Source organism: Bombina bombina, chromosome 3 (genome assembly GCF_027579735.1).
Source record: "Bombina bombina isolate aBomBom1 chromosome 3, aBomBom1.pri, whole genome shotgun sequence".
Taxonomy (NCBI): domain Eukaryota; kingdom Metazoa; phylum Chordata; class Amphibia; order Anura; family Bombinatoridae; genus Bombina; species Bombina bombina.
Window position 1 is genome coordinate 173,055,654 of NC_069501.1, and position 17,050 is coordinate 173,072,703.

Below are 17,050 nucleotides of genomic sequence, written 5' to 3' on the forward strand. Positions count from 1 at the left end.
TGTGCTAATTAAAGAGGGGTTCATGAGCTTATTGACACATGTTAGGGTCATTGTATTTTGATTACATACATTTCACTGTTGCACCGGCCCCAATTAGAGTTAGGATATAACTAAAGGTAGAGTTTTGAGGGAGAAGCAATTCTATTTACTCATGGGCTGAAGCGCTTAGTGCTTTCACAAACTAACAAAACTGAACTGTTACTTATTTTAAAGCAATTTAACAAATTAAATAAAAACTTTTCAAAAGGAAATCTTAATTTAACTATAATATAAATTCAAACAATATTAAATTCAATAAATATATTGCTCCTCATGTTTTTAAGAAGTTAATATTACAATAAGTGTTATCAGATGTAACAGAATTGCATACTCGTGAGGATGTTTATATGTAAAATATGATACAATGAAGTACAATATAGAAACATAAAAAGATATGGAAGTCGATAGTATGAGGGTGTTCGGTACCAGCGTATTACTGCAGGACACTTTGCATTAAAAAGTTCTTCCCTAACCTTTTTGACATTTGATCAGCACCACATGCAAACACCTGGTGCACTGACAGGGATTGGTTGGTATCCACTGGGCCCACGACTTACTTACAAGCAAGTGCATGTTGCAGTGACCTAATAAAGGCTAAAAATACCTAATTTTGTAAAGCTGCTTTGTAGCAGTCACAGCATAGCAGTGTTCTGGGTATGACTGATGATTATATCCTTTTAAAAGACTTAACAGTTTATATAAAAGACCAAAAAGAAAATTCTCTAATGTGTTAGAGTATTTTATTATAGTACTATTGCTTTCTTAGTACCCTGCAATGGGGTTAAACACATCAGTTCCAGAGCAGCAGTGCACTACTGGGACATAGCTGATTACATGTGGCGAACGAATGACAAAATGTGTATGTTCATAGCCACCAATTAATAGATATCTCCCAATTAGTGCATTGCTTCCTCAGCTACCTAAATTATGTTTTTCAACAAAGGAGACTAAGAGAACAAAGTGCGTGTTTTACAATTTAAATATAATGATTTTAAAGCAGCATTAATGGCCACATAATTTTTAATGGCTCTTATATGTCATCAAAATATATGTTTATGAATTTACATAGTTTTATTAAGCTGATCAAAACTTGTATAGAAATGTCAGCTGTTTCCTACTTGTACAAGCAAGCATGGACGAAACTACAGGGGGTGCAGAGGTCGCAATTGCTTCACTAGTGTCTCTGACTACAGGGTTTAGTGTTTCTGTTTTACACATTGTTGTTTATGTGTGTGTGTGTGTGTGTGTGTGTATGTGTGCATGTATGTATGTGACTGTGTGTGTATTTATGCATGTATGTGTGTGTGTGTATGTTTGTGGAACCAGCAAATTACAGATCTTGTTACTACAGCATGGGGGGCTGGGGGGTAAACAGTGTCACTATAGAGTACCACTATATACAGTACGGGGGGCTGGACCATGTCACAGACTACTGTGGTCACTTTATAAAGTACTGTGGTGGGTAGGGTCAGGCCAGCCATCTAACCGGCAGATTACAGACTGTGTCACTGACTCACTATATACAGTACTGGTGGGTTAAACAGTGTCACTATATACAGTAATAGGGGTCAGACCATCTCACAGACTGTGGGCACATGATACCTCCTTTTGCAGACATGTAATCTGATTCACATTTTTTTTCCTGTGTTAAATATAAAAAAAAGAAAGAAAAAAAATATATGTATCAAATTCACTTTTTTTGGGGTGGTGGGGGGGCTTCTTAAATTCTTGCACCTGGGCCCTGTGGTTTCTAGTTACGCCTCTGCAAGCAAGCCTAAACATTTAATATTCCCAAGTTTTAATAAAAGCTTAAAACAATGAGCATGCCTTTTATAGTCAAGTATGAGGGAAAATATTTGAGAATAAACAAAATCTATTGAATAACAGTTTTCTGAAATATATTTCCCCTCAGCTCAGTCATTTTTCTAATTATAAGGGAAGCGTTAGCTATTTTGAGGAATACTGTCCCTGGAGACGAGCAGTTGATGTCTAGTGTAGCATTTCAGGAATGGCAGTGAAAGTAGGGGTCACTTATGAGCACATCTACATGTCTACAACAAATCAATTGTTAGTAGAGATTTCATTACAGGCACACAAAAGTCATGTTAAAATGTCATGATTCAGATAGCGCATACATTTAAAAAAATATAATTCAATGTACTTCTATTATCAAATGTTTTTTGTTTTTTTTTCCCCAACAGTCTTCTATATCTCTTAAAGGGAAAATCAAGTCAGAATTAAACTTTCATGATTCAGATAGGACATGCAATTTTAAAGAACTTTCTAATCTACTTTTATCATCAATTTTTTTGTTCTCTTTATATTCTTTGTCTAAAGCTAAACCTAGGCTTATATGCTAACTTTTAAGCCCTTGAAGGCCGCCACTTATCTCAGAGTATGTTGTCAGTTTTTCACAGCTAGACAGCTTTAGTTCATTTGTGTCTTATAGCTAACATTGTGCTCACCCCCCATGAAGTTATTTATGAGTCAGCTCTGATTGGCTAAAATGCAAGTCTGTCAAAAGAACTGTATTAAGGGGCAGTCTGCAGAGGCTTAGACACAAAGTAATCACAGAGGTAAAAAGTATATTAATATGACATTGTTGGTTCTGCAAAACTGTGGAATGAGTAATAAAGGGATTATCAATCTTGTTAAACAATTAGAATTCTGGAGTAGACTGTCCTTTTAAGGTATTATTAAAGCCATTTTATAAGCATAATATATTAACAATTAAGAACTGCATTCAGACAATCAATTAAGAACTGCATTCAGACAATAAATTAAGAACTGCATTCTGACAATCTGTGTAAAAAAATAAATATTTTATTATAAGCATTTAAAAAAAAATTCTTAGAAGAAATTTGTAGGGTTTTCTATCCGGGAAGCACTCATTGAAAAGCTCTTTGAGTATGTATAGCTTATCTGGGGTAAGCATAAGTCTATCCTACAAACTAGATACGTTTATATCGGCCAGAATTGCTGGGCCTATGGATCTTATCTGCCTCCATCATCTATGTTTCTATGTTTCTATCTATTTGCTGTTCCAGTTAGGGCCAGATAAACATTTGAGCTCCTATCCTGGTCTATTCAATAAATGTTGAAGGGTCACATAAACTGAATAAGACTACAGTAAGCAATGGTGACCTTTATTTTGCAAAAGCAGTTAATGGGCTATTAAATAGAAATTATAGTATAATTAAAAATATATATGTTTTGCAGATGTTTGGTATGGCTTTAGCAGATGCTAATGCAAAAAGCACAAAGTGTTAGATTTAGTCTAACAGAAATGGAAATCTTATGCTAAAAACTGTACTTTGATATAAGGATAGGTCAGGTTATTTATTAGATGGTCTATGTAAATACTTTACCTATGTTAATTTATTTTTAAATGTTGTTAGATGTGTAACAGCACAGTTCTTAATTCCTGGCTTTCTATGCTTTTTAAATATAGGTTTACATCAGTAGCTAAACTCCCTAAATCTCAGAATAACTATTAGTACATTTGAATTGTGCTCTGATATGTCAAAGGGGCATTCAAGTCAAAATTACACTTTCATGATTCAGATAGAATATGCAATTTTAAACATTTTTCCAATTTACTTCCATTAACAAAAGTGCACATATATTTACAATTTTTAAGTCACCAGCTCCTACTGAGCATGTGCAAGAATTCACAGAATATACAAAATATGCATTTGTGATTGGCTGATAACTGTCATGTGATACTGGAGGAGTGGAAATAGACATACCTTTGATTTTTTTCAGAAAAAGTCTACTAATTTGAAGTTCAGACTAAGGGGTGGATTTAACAAAGTGCGAGCGGACATGATCCGTTGCTGTATAAGCCGTCGGCATTTATCATTGCACAAACATTTCACTAGAAATGCTTGTGCAATGCCACCCCCTGCACATTTGTGCAGGGGGTGTCAATCAACCCGATCTTATGCGATTGGGCGTATTGCTGTCCGCTGCCTCAGAGGTAGCGGATGAGTTAAGGAGCAGCGGTCTTAAGACTGCTGCTTCTTAACTCCTGTTTCCGGTGAGCCTGAAGGCTTGCGCGGAAACAGCTGCATAAGGCAGAATATTGGCCTTAATAAATCGGCCCCTAAGTGCTATTGCATTGTCTTTTTATCATGCATTTGTTGATTATGTAAATCTACTATATTTACTGGTCCATTAAGAATCTAAAGTTATTGGATACAGTAGGTAGATACTTTCCTACTTGAAAAGAAAATGCACACTGTTCTGTCTCAGAGGTGTTTAACATCAAAACTAGATATGGGTAAATAATGGAATTTTGACATTTTAATGGTAACATGAATATTCACCTTGACAGTTCTAATAGAATGTTTTTATAAAAGAAATTTTAACATGCAAATATTGATTGCAACAAATAAACACTCAAATCTATCATAAACTCTACATGTGATAAGGAAATGTTATTCTTGACGAAAAGTAAAAGAACCATTTTTATAAACATTCTCTAAAATAATATGCATATAACTGGTACCCAAATCAATACGGATCCTGAATATTTTGTTGTGATTACAGTTAAAATAAATCTTTAGAAATCTTTAGATTATTAAATGTTAACAAAGATGATCTACATACCTCTCCATAAAGAATTTGTTGCTATTTTGGTCTTCGACGTTGTATTCTGTGGATTGATGGAACTGATCTGACTCAATGCTCTTGAAAAATGTTCATCTACTACAGCTCCAATATCTCCCTGAAAATATGTAAAAAGGACACAACGAGAATTCAGGTACTCCATCTCGGCAGGCTGGTCTTTCTCATCGTCTTCTTGCTTAGTTGGTGAACTAACTTCTACTGCTTCCTGCATCTTACTGCATGCAGTGATTTTCTTCTGTAAGAGAATAAAGGTTTATTAAAGATTTCTTTCCGCCATCCAATTTTGATCTAATTAACATTATAACACGAATGGTATTATTCTGTAATTAATTATAACAATCACAAGTTACCTAAAGGGAGGCAGGCATGCTGCAAAAACGTCTTTATTTTGAAGTTTTTGAAGTTCACTTGACTTGGTTCTAGAACAGGAAGTACAATCTACACAAAGGACTGATTGCCCACTATCTGACACCCAAAGCAATAATTAGATTCTTACATGCTTCAGAAGCATAAACACACACACAAAAATTCTCAGTTCAGGAACTTCCATTTGAAATTGAGTCTCTTAAATAAAACATAAAAAAACTCTAATATCCTTTTAAAGGAAAATGGCACACAGGACATAATGTGCGCTATGGTATTAAAGTGCTGCATATTCTTTTAAAAATATCTTTGTATGAAGTAAATATATATTACTAGGTAGAATGTTGCAGGGTCAGTTAAGTTTCATGATAAGTATGATGGAGGCAATCTAGCCTGTGCAAAGTTTTAAACCTTTTTTTCTTCAGTTGTGTACATTAGAGGCTATTGATCTTGGTCAAGGCCACCCCCAAATAGCACGTTTGTTTGAACCTATTGTGTGGGCGTAATGGCTTGTGGCTGTACAACCCACTCTATCAAAACAGGGGGGGGGGGGGGGACTCACAACCAGGGACAGGGGGTTTACAATGAGGGTGTCAAATAAACAGTGGTCAGGGTGCTAAATACATCTTTAGATAGTTATAAAATGTCTAATTGTGATTATTGAGATACTAAATGCATTGCTAATAATTGTAACATTTACTGTCCCTTTAAATAGGGAAACAATTAAATAAATCCCAAATGATGTTGGCTTAATAAGTTAGGTCATTTTTACAGCATCTATCATGCATATTTATTGTTACACTTGGAATACATACCCAAGGTAGATCAAATATTTTGTTATGTGACAAAAAAGCAGGAGAGCAATCCCAAAATAAAATTCAAGAGCTAACATCAAAAATAAAGAGATGCAGACATAACACAAGATTTTGGCAGAACTTGCTAGATAAATAGTTTCAATTCCATTCTAGCACATCAAACTAAAATGCTGTGTGAAAGTATAATAATAAGCATGGAACATTTTTTTATAACTTAACTTCTTCCAGTCTTATAACTGACATCACAATTTTACCAAGCAGGACATGAAGGCACGCAACTAAAAATTATTGTGTATTATTACATTACATGTAAGAGCTAAACGGCAACAGAGTGCAATTAAAATGTTTCTCTTTATTTCTCAACTGACAGAGAAGTCTGGTACATATTACTGTGTCAGACCTGAGTTCTGCATAATGAGAAACTTCTTTCTATTGCTGAGTTTAGTTGCATTAAAATGTGAAAAAACAATTAATGGGCACTGTATGGTATCGCAAAATTGTTGGCTCAAATAGAAAAAGGTGTATTTTTATTTTAGGGTATGTTAACCCTCACTTCATTAAGCATTAAGCATCATTCTTTTGACACTGTTGCCCAATTCATGAAAGTATATGTGGACAATGTTCCCAGACAGGGAACCTGTCCATCCATGTTTAAGACCTCAATGTTGAATCTTCTATTATAATTTAATACTGCACACATATTTTCTTATGTGGCCCTCCCAGATTCTCACATGCAACAAACTGCACAAGCAGAGCTAGTCAATCATCTTGGATGAAAGAGTCTGAGATATTTGACATGCTTAAAGGACCAGTCAACACAGTAGATTTGCATAATCAACAAATGCAAGATAACAAGGCAGTACAATAGCACTTAGTCTGAACTTCAAATGAGTAGTGGATTTTTTTTCTGACAATTTTAAAAGTTATGTTTTTTTCCACTCCCCCTGTACCATGTGACAGACATCAGCCAATCACAAATGCATACACGTACCATGTGACAGCCATCAGCCATTCACAAATGCATACTCACTTATTCTTGCACATGCTCAGTAGGAGCTGGTGACTCAAAAAGTTTAAATATAAAAAGACTGTGCACATTTTGTTAATGGAAGTAAATTGGAAAATTGTTTAAAATGGCATGCTCTATATGAATAAGGAAAATTTAATTTTGATTGAGTGTCCCTTTAACCTCTGAGGTTGTGGACAGGTTAAGAAGCAGTGGTGACAATGGCGCTCATCTGAGACTCGATTTGTAGCTTCATAAATAGGCCCTGTGTGTGAGTTTCTTGCAGATAGACTCATGTTTCCCACATGTCCTTAGATGAACTATTCCTCTTTAAACCCCTTGATTAACCAAGATGGCTGCAACACATCCTGAGTGTAACAGCCTTTTATGTCTCCACACGTAAAGAGCTGTGAAAGTAAAAATTGAACTTTCATAATTCAGACAGAGCATAATACTGAAAAAAAATCAAAGTTGGCATTGTAGTGTGCAGACCCTCATACTGCCTGAGGGAAATCAGTCAGTTCTGCAATACAACATATATACAGTATCGCTCCCTATAATTCTCTTGCTAAATATTAACCTTTGACTTGATATGTAAACAAAAATGCAAGCACTTTGGATCGTACACTAGCGATTTGAATGCACCATGCCTCTTGCATTTTTGCTTTCACATTACATGTCAAAGGTTAAAATGTATCATGAGTATTATTGAGCGCCCTTGTAAACTAGGCTTAATGTATATTGCAGAAAACTGCATTAAGCAGGTTTTCAAGTATACTTTGGAATCTTTCCAGACTCAACACTTATTCTGTGCAATATTTTTAACTAAGAAATGTGACAACTCATAATTGTTCAGATTTCACCCCTTTCCTTTGTATGTGTGTAATTCTGTGAACGCATATTTAGTGTCTGGAGCAGGTATAAATGATAAAATATCTCTTTCTTTCTTTCTCATATAATGTATGTTTATAATTTACCAGTTTAAATACTTTACTAAACATTGTCATGTCTATGAATTCTTAGCACAAAGCATATTTTGATACATAATACATGAGCAATAGAGATCACACTGTTCTAGCAGTTGGAAATTTAACAAGGTAGGTATTACATTCCTACTCTGGCTCTTATTGTTCCAATCTTTACTACCCAAAGCATTTTCTTTTCTTTCACATGTTAATTAATATAGCAGATGTAAGTATTGGTAAGCTAAGTATACTGTTACTATACAACTAGTGTAATATCTATGTGGATGGGGATTCATGTTAAGCGTATAGGGTTTGCACTGAATGTTTTATTTGATTCATATATAATATTTATTAAAATCTATTACAGCTTTTTATTTATTTATTTTTTTTAATTGATTTTCATGTGTTGATTGAACCAGGTTTTTTTTTTCCTTTTGCGTTTTCAAAGTTTTTTTCTGTGCAAGGGACAAAACAATGAATTCCTTGGTTCAATGCTGGTTTAATGTCTGACAATGCATGTGAAAAAATATGCATTCCCTGCAAGTTTCAGATTAAATGTAAACATATTTAATTTTTTCTATTCTATTTCTATATGATCTAACGCAATAATATCCTATTTATCTAGTATGGTGATGGCTTCACCATCTGTCTGTGGCCTTATCAAATATGTGCTACCAGTGTTGGGTGTGTGTTGGGGTTGGCAGTAAACTTCACTGTGCCTAGGGCAGCAGCAAAGAAATATTTTATTTACAGACAATGTAAGTATAACTGTTATACTGACACCAGGTCTCCAGTCCCTCTCAAGGGAGATGGAAACGTTTCTCATGGTTAATTATGAGTAGAAATCCATAAATTTATTATTTTTTTTACCTCCTTAAAACAGTTTGGAAGAATTTAGGTTTATTTTAATTATCCCATTACAATCATTTTTCAATAAACTTTTCAGCTGGTATACAATTAACTCCAGTATGTTATCAATATGATATGGTATAATTCAAATGTGGTTAGAAAGGAAACTGTTAACAAAGTAAGTGGAATTCAGGGTCTATTTTTTAAGGTCCAGTTTTCAAGCTGACAAGGACAAAAAAGTGTTTCAAGTCATCTAAAAGTCATTGTAAAACATTTTCTCAGTTTCAACTGATTTGAAATGACTTTATAGTATTCCGTTCTTAGTAAGTGAAATCACAGACTTGAAACATAAAGTCAGCAGAATTACACAATTCGGTGCACCGGTATAGCTGACTTTCTATACTTGTACTAGCAATTTGGCTGTTTCTCTTACAAAACCAACTTATATCAACGTTGACAGTGTGAAATGTTTGTAAAATATGATTTTATTATCATCTTTCTTTTAGTTAAAAGCCAGTTTGGAGATTTTTCTTTAAATCGACTATTTCACCATAGTTAAACATGTCGCTCTCAAGGACCTTTATGAATAGACCACTAAACATATATAGGATTTTAAAAGGGGTAGCAACACACAATGAAATTGACTACGGTAAACAAGAGAAAATAGTGAATTGTTCAACATAAAATAATTCAAGTATAAGTACTGTGAAGGTACTAAATGCTTGAAATGCAATAATAAAATAGTGGGATATGTTGTTATTATTTATTTCTAAAGGACCTGCATAGTTTAAAGTACCTAATATGAGGGCACAATAAAATGCAAGTCATGGATATATATATATATACTTTGAGGAAACAAAAGCGTTGGTATGTATATATATATATATATATATATATATATATATATATATATATATATATTTGTTTCCCCAAGTATCAATATATATATATATATATATATATATATATATATAGATAGATAGATTGATAGATAGATAGATAGATAGATAGATAGATAGATACTTTGAGGAACCAGCGTTGGTATATATATATATATATATATATATATATATATATATATATATATATATATATATATATATATATATATATATATATATATATATTGATACTTTGAGGAAACAAAAGGTTAGATATATATATATTGATACTTGGGGAAACAAAAGCCTTTCTCTAGTAAAAACTAAAGGTAAAGCTGATATGTAAACTAGAGAGGTTGCTTGGATGAAGAACCAGAAGGGCCACATTAGAAGCTGTGTTCATTGTGCATTGGAGATGTTATTTGGGTAAGTATAAGCATATCTGAATAGATGAGCTCTTCAGGTTTTGAAAATTAATGAGAAAGTGCAGAATCACTTTGCCTGGAATAAGAATGTGCATAATTTTCACAAAGCTAAAGGAAAAACACTTCAAAAAGATATTCTAAAAACTATGAAGAAAAATAAATGTATCTTGTGTAGAACCCCTAATGCTGAAATTAACTAAAAATAAATGTATCTTGTGTAGAACCCCTAATGCTGAAATTAACTAAAAATAAATGTAACTTGTGTAGAACCCCTAATGCTGAAATTAACTAAAAATAAATGTATCTTGTGTAGAACCCCTAATGCTGAAATTAACTAAAAATAAATGTAACTTGTGTAGAACCCCTAATGCTGAAATTAACTAAAAATAAATGTATCTTGTGTAGAACCCCTAATGCTGACATTAACTAAAAATAAATGTATCTTGTGTAGAACCCCTAATGCTGACATTAACTAAAAATAAATGTATCTTGTGTAGAACCCCTAATGCTGAAATTAACTAAAAATAAATGTATCTTGTGTAGAACCCCTAATGTTGAAATTAACTAAAAATAAATGTATCTTGTGTAGAACCCCTAATGCTGACATTAACTAAAAATAAATGGTTAATCATATTTTTTTATAAGTGCTTGAAGAATATAATGAATGTGTTTTGCAAAATAAAGCAAATTATTAACCAACCTTTTATATTTCCACTTTGTAGCAAGCAAAGGTTTTACCATAAAATACAATAAAATGACAATATTGCATAGGGAAAGAATCCAGTTTATACTGAATCGTAATTTAGTGAACTAGGACAGTTATTTTTTTTTTTTTACTTTGAGATCTTGTCAGCTAAGTTGAACTAAATTTGCACAACTTAGAAGATGATCGCCTACAGAACGCATCAAAAGAGACGAGGACGACAGGAGATTGACAGAAGTCCACAGGAGATCAATAGAGGCAGCACAGCTTTTGAAGAAGTCAGCTGACACAAACTGTAAACAGTTGAGACTTATTAACAGAATAAAAGTGATCCTGTGATTACTGTAAATTATTTATGATACATACTGGATATAAACCAATGACACAATGAGAAAATATATATCAAGACAATTAGTGAAATTAATAAATATATATATATATATATATATATATATATATATATATATATATATATATATATATATATATATAAAAGTAACCATATTAGTCCAGTAGTTAAATATCAAAATAACAAGAGTATTTCAGTATACAGTAATACCTTTTTACTGGACTAACATTTCATAGTAAAAGACAAGCTTTCAAGAGAGTGTCCTCTCTTGCATGCTTCAGACCTGGGAAAGAGGACACTCTTTCGATAGCTTGTCTTTTGCTATGTAATATTAGTCCACAAAAAATGTATCACTGAAATACTGAAATACTCTTGCATATATATATATATATGGCTTTTTCATTGCAAAGCATTTTAAATAATTTGTTTAAAAAACTAATTATGTACCTATGAATGTAACAAATATGCTCAAAATGTACTCAAATATTTGTGAGGTGTTTTATGTTGATAAGATAACAACTGATGTACTGCTATAAACCATTTATATGAAGTTTTACTGATAACACATTTTTTTCAGTCATTTATCAAGTTAGTGTTTTAGCAAATACATAAAGTAGTGTATTAAAATAAATAAATAAAAAAAATGTATCGGTATTCTGGGTGGGGTTATATTTATACAGGGATTTTGGTGCCAATGGGAAAATAATTATACAAAAAAAATCTCTGTTTTGCTAATAATTAATTTGTTTCTAAATCTTAATTAGTAAATGCTTATTATGTTACAGTTTGTGTATATCTACTGTATATACTTTTTGGTTGGTATTTCTGCGTGTCTAGATTTTTCGCATTATCCTAGCGGTGTACAACCTTCCATCCGTATGTTTACCCCCAATTATAGGGGAATATAAAAATATAATAATTTATGTTTACTCTGATACATGTCAGATTGTATATTAGTATCTTATAGTATGCACTAGTATCTTACATAACTGAAAAAATCTAGAAGAAGCCTTATTGATAGTATTTTTTACCAGCTACTACTCTTTTTACCCCATGAAATATTACAGTAAATGAGTATTGTAATCCTTAATACTATAATATTGACCTATGTAAATTTGTTCCTAAAGTATTATATGGCCTTTAAAATGACCAAATGTTGCAGTAATTATTTGAAAAATGCCAACTCACTCTGAACTTTTGAATGCATTTTACCCAGGAACAATTGGTGTAACATAACAGAAAGTAGAAAGATGGATTGTTATACAATTTAAATTGTTGCCTTCTAATGAATTCACTCATACAGCACCAAGACCAAAGTTTATGCTGAGAATGTCAAAAGGAAAATATCTTCTCCCACACACATACTGTGAATACTAGGCATGCACACATAACCGTTAACGATTGTACTTCAATAAACAAAGATTCATTTGTCATTCTATAATCCATTTAAACATGCATTGGCATTTAGTCAGTAATTTAATGTGCGGTCAAACAATCATGTTACAAGGTTATTTTGGCCTGTTGAATTCTTTACTGAAAACAATCCCTTTAAGACATGATTTAACTCCAACCAGGAGAAAAAAATTACTAGCAAAGAAAGGAAATATTACTAGCCAGGGGAAAGAGAGTCCACTTAATAGTCTACTATATTAAGTCCAGTAGGAATTTTCAGTAAGAATTCCTTACTCATCTATTTGCACATATTACTAATAGGTGACCAGTGATAATCATCTTTGGTTCTGGATAATATGTTTAAAATCACATATCTTTTATGGACTATGATGGTCTATATTTTTTTAACCTTTGTACAGTTTTTCTTAAGCATTTTAATTATATTGATTTAATTTATATTTATACATTTAATATTGTATTAAAATTTAGTGATGCTTATTTTCTCTGGGTATTATTTAACTGTTTTTGTAGCATTAATGACTTATTAAAGCGTACTTAAAAATTCAGAGAAATATAACTTTTAACTAATATAGGGCTTGATAAACATCCTTCATAGCCTTTAATGGTGATTTTCTGTTAAAAATAATATTTTTTCTAAAGGATTGGGATCAACCCCATACTGATGGGATCTACTTAAAAAATGTTGGTGAGTTATTGCATTTTTAATACAAGTTGTAAAATGTGCTGCAGTTTTCTCCATTACATATTACTGATTGATTGAATATATTTAGCATATAAAGAGATACATATCTAACTACTCAGTTCTGAATGTGAATTTATTGCATTTCTGAAACAAACGCACTAAATGTTTTGAAATGACACTGTTGTTTTCTGTCCCACTGCCAGGAGGTTTTAAGGGACACTTCCCATGTAAAGATGATCTACTTGTACAATAATGATAAAACTTTGTGGAATGCAACAACACAAAATGTATTCTCCAATGACTTTCTGTGAGCCAAGTAAGGGTTAGCCCCTCCTTACACCCACTTAAACTCCATGCTCAAAATGAATGCTGTCAGCTGTGTTACATTTATTCATTTACATTAATTAGTTATTTTTCTTTTGTTTGTTAAATTTACCATATATAAGAGAGAAAGTTAGACAGACAGATATATAAATAGATAGCGAAAGAATAGATAGATACATAGATAGATAGATAATAGATAGATAGATAGATAGATAGATAGATAGATAGAAAGAAAGATAGATAAAAAGATAGATAGATAAATAGATGATAATAGATAGATAGATAGATAGATAGATAGATAGATAGATAGATAGATAGATAGATAGATAGATAGATGAGAGAGAGAGAGAGAGAGAGAGAAAGAGAGAAAGAGAGATAGATAGAGAGATAGATAGAGATAGATGTAATACATTGCTTCCCATAAGCAAATATATAAAAAAAAAATTGATACAATAAGTGTGTTAAACACATTTAATCATATCATCATATGTATAAATAACATTAGACACTTAGGAGATATATTATACTACTTTATAATGGTTTCTTTTTATTTTCAATAACTGATATTTTTCACCCACAAGTTTTAAATATTATTACTGGCAAACTAATTGAATATTTGTAAACATAAATATGCAACAATTACATGTTGCATTGGCTACATTTAGCAAGTTATTTTTAGATTACCAGGCTGTGTCTGAGATACATTACTTCATCAGCAAGGTCATCCCTGGTCACCAATATATAAATAAACCTGTTATTTTATTTTAATAGCAATAAATCCAATAATGCTAAGTCCAAACTTTTATATATTTATTTGTAGCTGTTGCTGACTAAATTATAATGCTTACATCAATAATTAAATACTTCTCACTTTCTTTACATTTGTAAGCACTTTGGAAGATATGTTGTAGATCAGCTTGCAGTAAAGTGCTATCTATCTATCTAAATATATGTATATATATATATATATATATATATATATATATATATATATATATATATATATATATATATATACACCTGCATGTCTGTCTATCTAACTATCTTTCTAGACTCTAGGACTAGCAGGTGTTTCCATCCTATAATATTGTTGAAGCTGCTATTCTCTGTAAATTAGATATATGGTTTCCTCACCTTATCAAAATGTTTTTAAAATCCCTGTTTGCTGCATATCAAGTTGCAGATATTGGCAGTAGGCTTGATACACTGATATAATGTTCAAGTGTAAGTAAAATAAGAATAACATTTAAGGATGAAGTATGAGAAAGTGTCAAAAATGCTAACCCTGTTTGCTCAAGTGGCATTGCTAGTGATAAAAAAATAAATAGAATATGTACATATTAAAAGTTCTAATTCTAATTGCTATTCCTAACTGATGGAAAATATATACATTTGGAAACTTAGATTACACTTCCACAATACACTGTTACAGTCATTTAAAAAAATAAAAATACATTTCTTCAAATAGACAATATATTAAGCTGCAATTACTATAAAACTGAATGAGTTACATAATATTAAGCCTTAGATTTTCTGTATAACATCCCTTGCAGTAATCATAATAATAACAACTGATAATACAAAAAGTTCAATGAAAATATGACATAAACCAATAAACACCAAGAACTCACCTGTTGATTATGGTGATGGTAATATGCTGTGGTGCAAGCTGCTGCTGTGCTGGGCAAATACTGGTGCATTCCATAAACTTGGTGATGACACATAACATCCAGACAACTCATTGCAGAACTCCCTGTACAACAGTTTAGGTCTTGATGTGGTTGATAGATTATAGTAACTGGGTGTTTTCTTCTTGACTTGCTAAGAAATGCTGCTGCTCTAGCTGCATATTTCCTGTGCTTGCTCCGGGTTGTGATACTTATAGGTTCCTGTGCTGTCCTTTCAGATGAAGAAGTGGGCTGTGGATACAAGAATCCAGACTGTACATTAGCATGAACACAAAAGGAATGTCCTGGGTCGGCCAATAGACAGCTGCGCTTCATGTAGAGAGGTGTGTCCTGCTCAAGTGTACTTCATATAAATATCATTAACAAGGCAGCTCTGGAGCATCACACAGTGAAACATCCACCCCCCCCTCCTCTGCCTGGATGTGAACGTCCCGACAGACTTTTAGCTTTGGAGAGATGCAGTGCAGTCTGAGTACTCTAAGTAAACCAAACTCATTTATATCTGAAAATACAGTCAGCAGGTAGACACTGCGATGTGTTATGTACATAGTATGTACTACTATGTTATAAAGATCTTAACCTTTATTATTAAGAAGTCTATACAATCCAACAAATAATATTTCCCAGGAAAAAAATAAAAGTTTTTATTTAGCAATAGCTTGGCATTTTCAATGCAGCAGAAAGATACATTTGGAAATATTTCTAAGAGCTATCGCGAAATCAATTACTATCTGTAAAGCTACCTGATCAAGTAAATAGATAGATTATAGATGATAGATAGATATAGATGATAGATAGATTGATAGATGACAGATAGATCGATAGATAGAGATACAGATAGATATATAGATAGATGACAGATGATAGATAGATGATAGATAGATCGATATATATATATATATATATAGATAGATATATAGATAGATAGATAAATAGATAGATTATAGATAGATAGATAGATAGATAGATAGATAGATGATAGATAGATAGATATAGATGACAAATAGATAGATAGACAGACAGATAGATAGATATAGATAGATAGATAGATAGATGTTAGATTGATAGATGACAGATAGATCAATAGATAGATATATAGATAGATAGATGACAGATGATAGATGATAGATAGATAGATGATAAACACACACATTAAAACACAAACACACACTAGTTGTTAAAACTCTATATTAGGAGGGATAATTACAGTTGAGGGGGCAGTGAGGGGCACCTATGGAGAATAGGCATTACATGTGAGAGGCTAGTGTCCCTCCTGCCCCTCAGAGACAATTATGTGCAAGCAACCTATATGTATATGTTTAGTGGGTTTCATGCACAATAACTGTGATCTTTCTGTGAATGCATGTGAATTGCAAATATAAATCTATTAAAGTTTCCACTGATGTGCAGCACTCAAATTGTAATACAAATTGGTGTGGACTATATAGTTTTGTCAGCTAGTTAATAAGTTAGGTTATTTTCTCAGTTAAAGGGAAAGTCGACACCAAAATTGTTATTGTATAAAAATATATATAACACCTTTACTACCTTTTCCCCAGTTTGCTTGTCCAACATTGTTATATTAATCTACTTTATAACTTTTAAACCTCTAAATTTCTGTCTGTTTCTAAGCCACTACAGACAGCCTCTTATCACATGCTTTTTTATTTGCTTTTCACAACAGTAGACTGCTAGTTCATGTAGGCCATACAGATAACATTGTGCTCACGCCCGGGAAGTTATTTAAGAGTCAGCACAACACAGCACTAATTGGCAAAAATGCAAGTCAATAGATAATAAATAAAAAGTAATGTGATCAGAGGGCTGTCATAAGATGCTTAGATAAGGCAATCACAGACCTAAAAATGATGTTAATATAACTGGGTTGGTTATGCAAAACTGGGGAATGGGTAATA

General features: G+C 32.3%; 1 protein-coding gene across 1 annotated transcript in view; it reads right to left on the reverse strand.

The window, feature by feature from the left end:
• VGLL3 (vestigial like family member 3) overlaps positions 1-15,386 on the reverse strand; it is a 29,832-nt gene extending 14,446 nt beyond the window's left edge. Inside the window, exons 1-2 of the mRNA XM_053704561.1 lie at positions 15,078-15,386; positions 4,651-4,906 (exon numbers count right to left, since the gene is read on the reverse strand). Coding sequence (XP_053560536.1) covers positions 4,651-4,906; positions 15,078-15,188 — 367 coding nt within the window. The 5' untranslated portion in view covers positions 15,189-15,386. The remainder of the gene's footprint in view (positions 1-4,650; positions 4,907-15,077) is intronic.
• Positions 15,387-17,050: the final 1,664 nt, after the last annotated feature.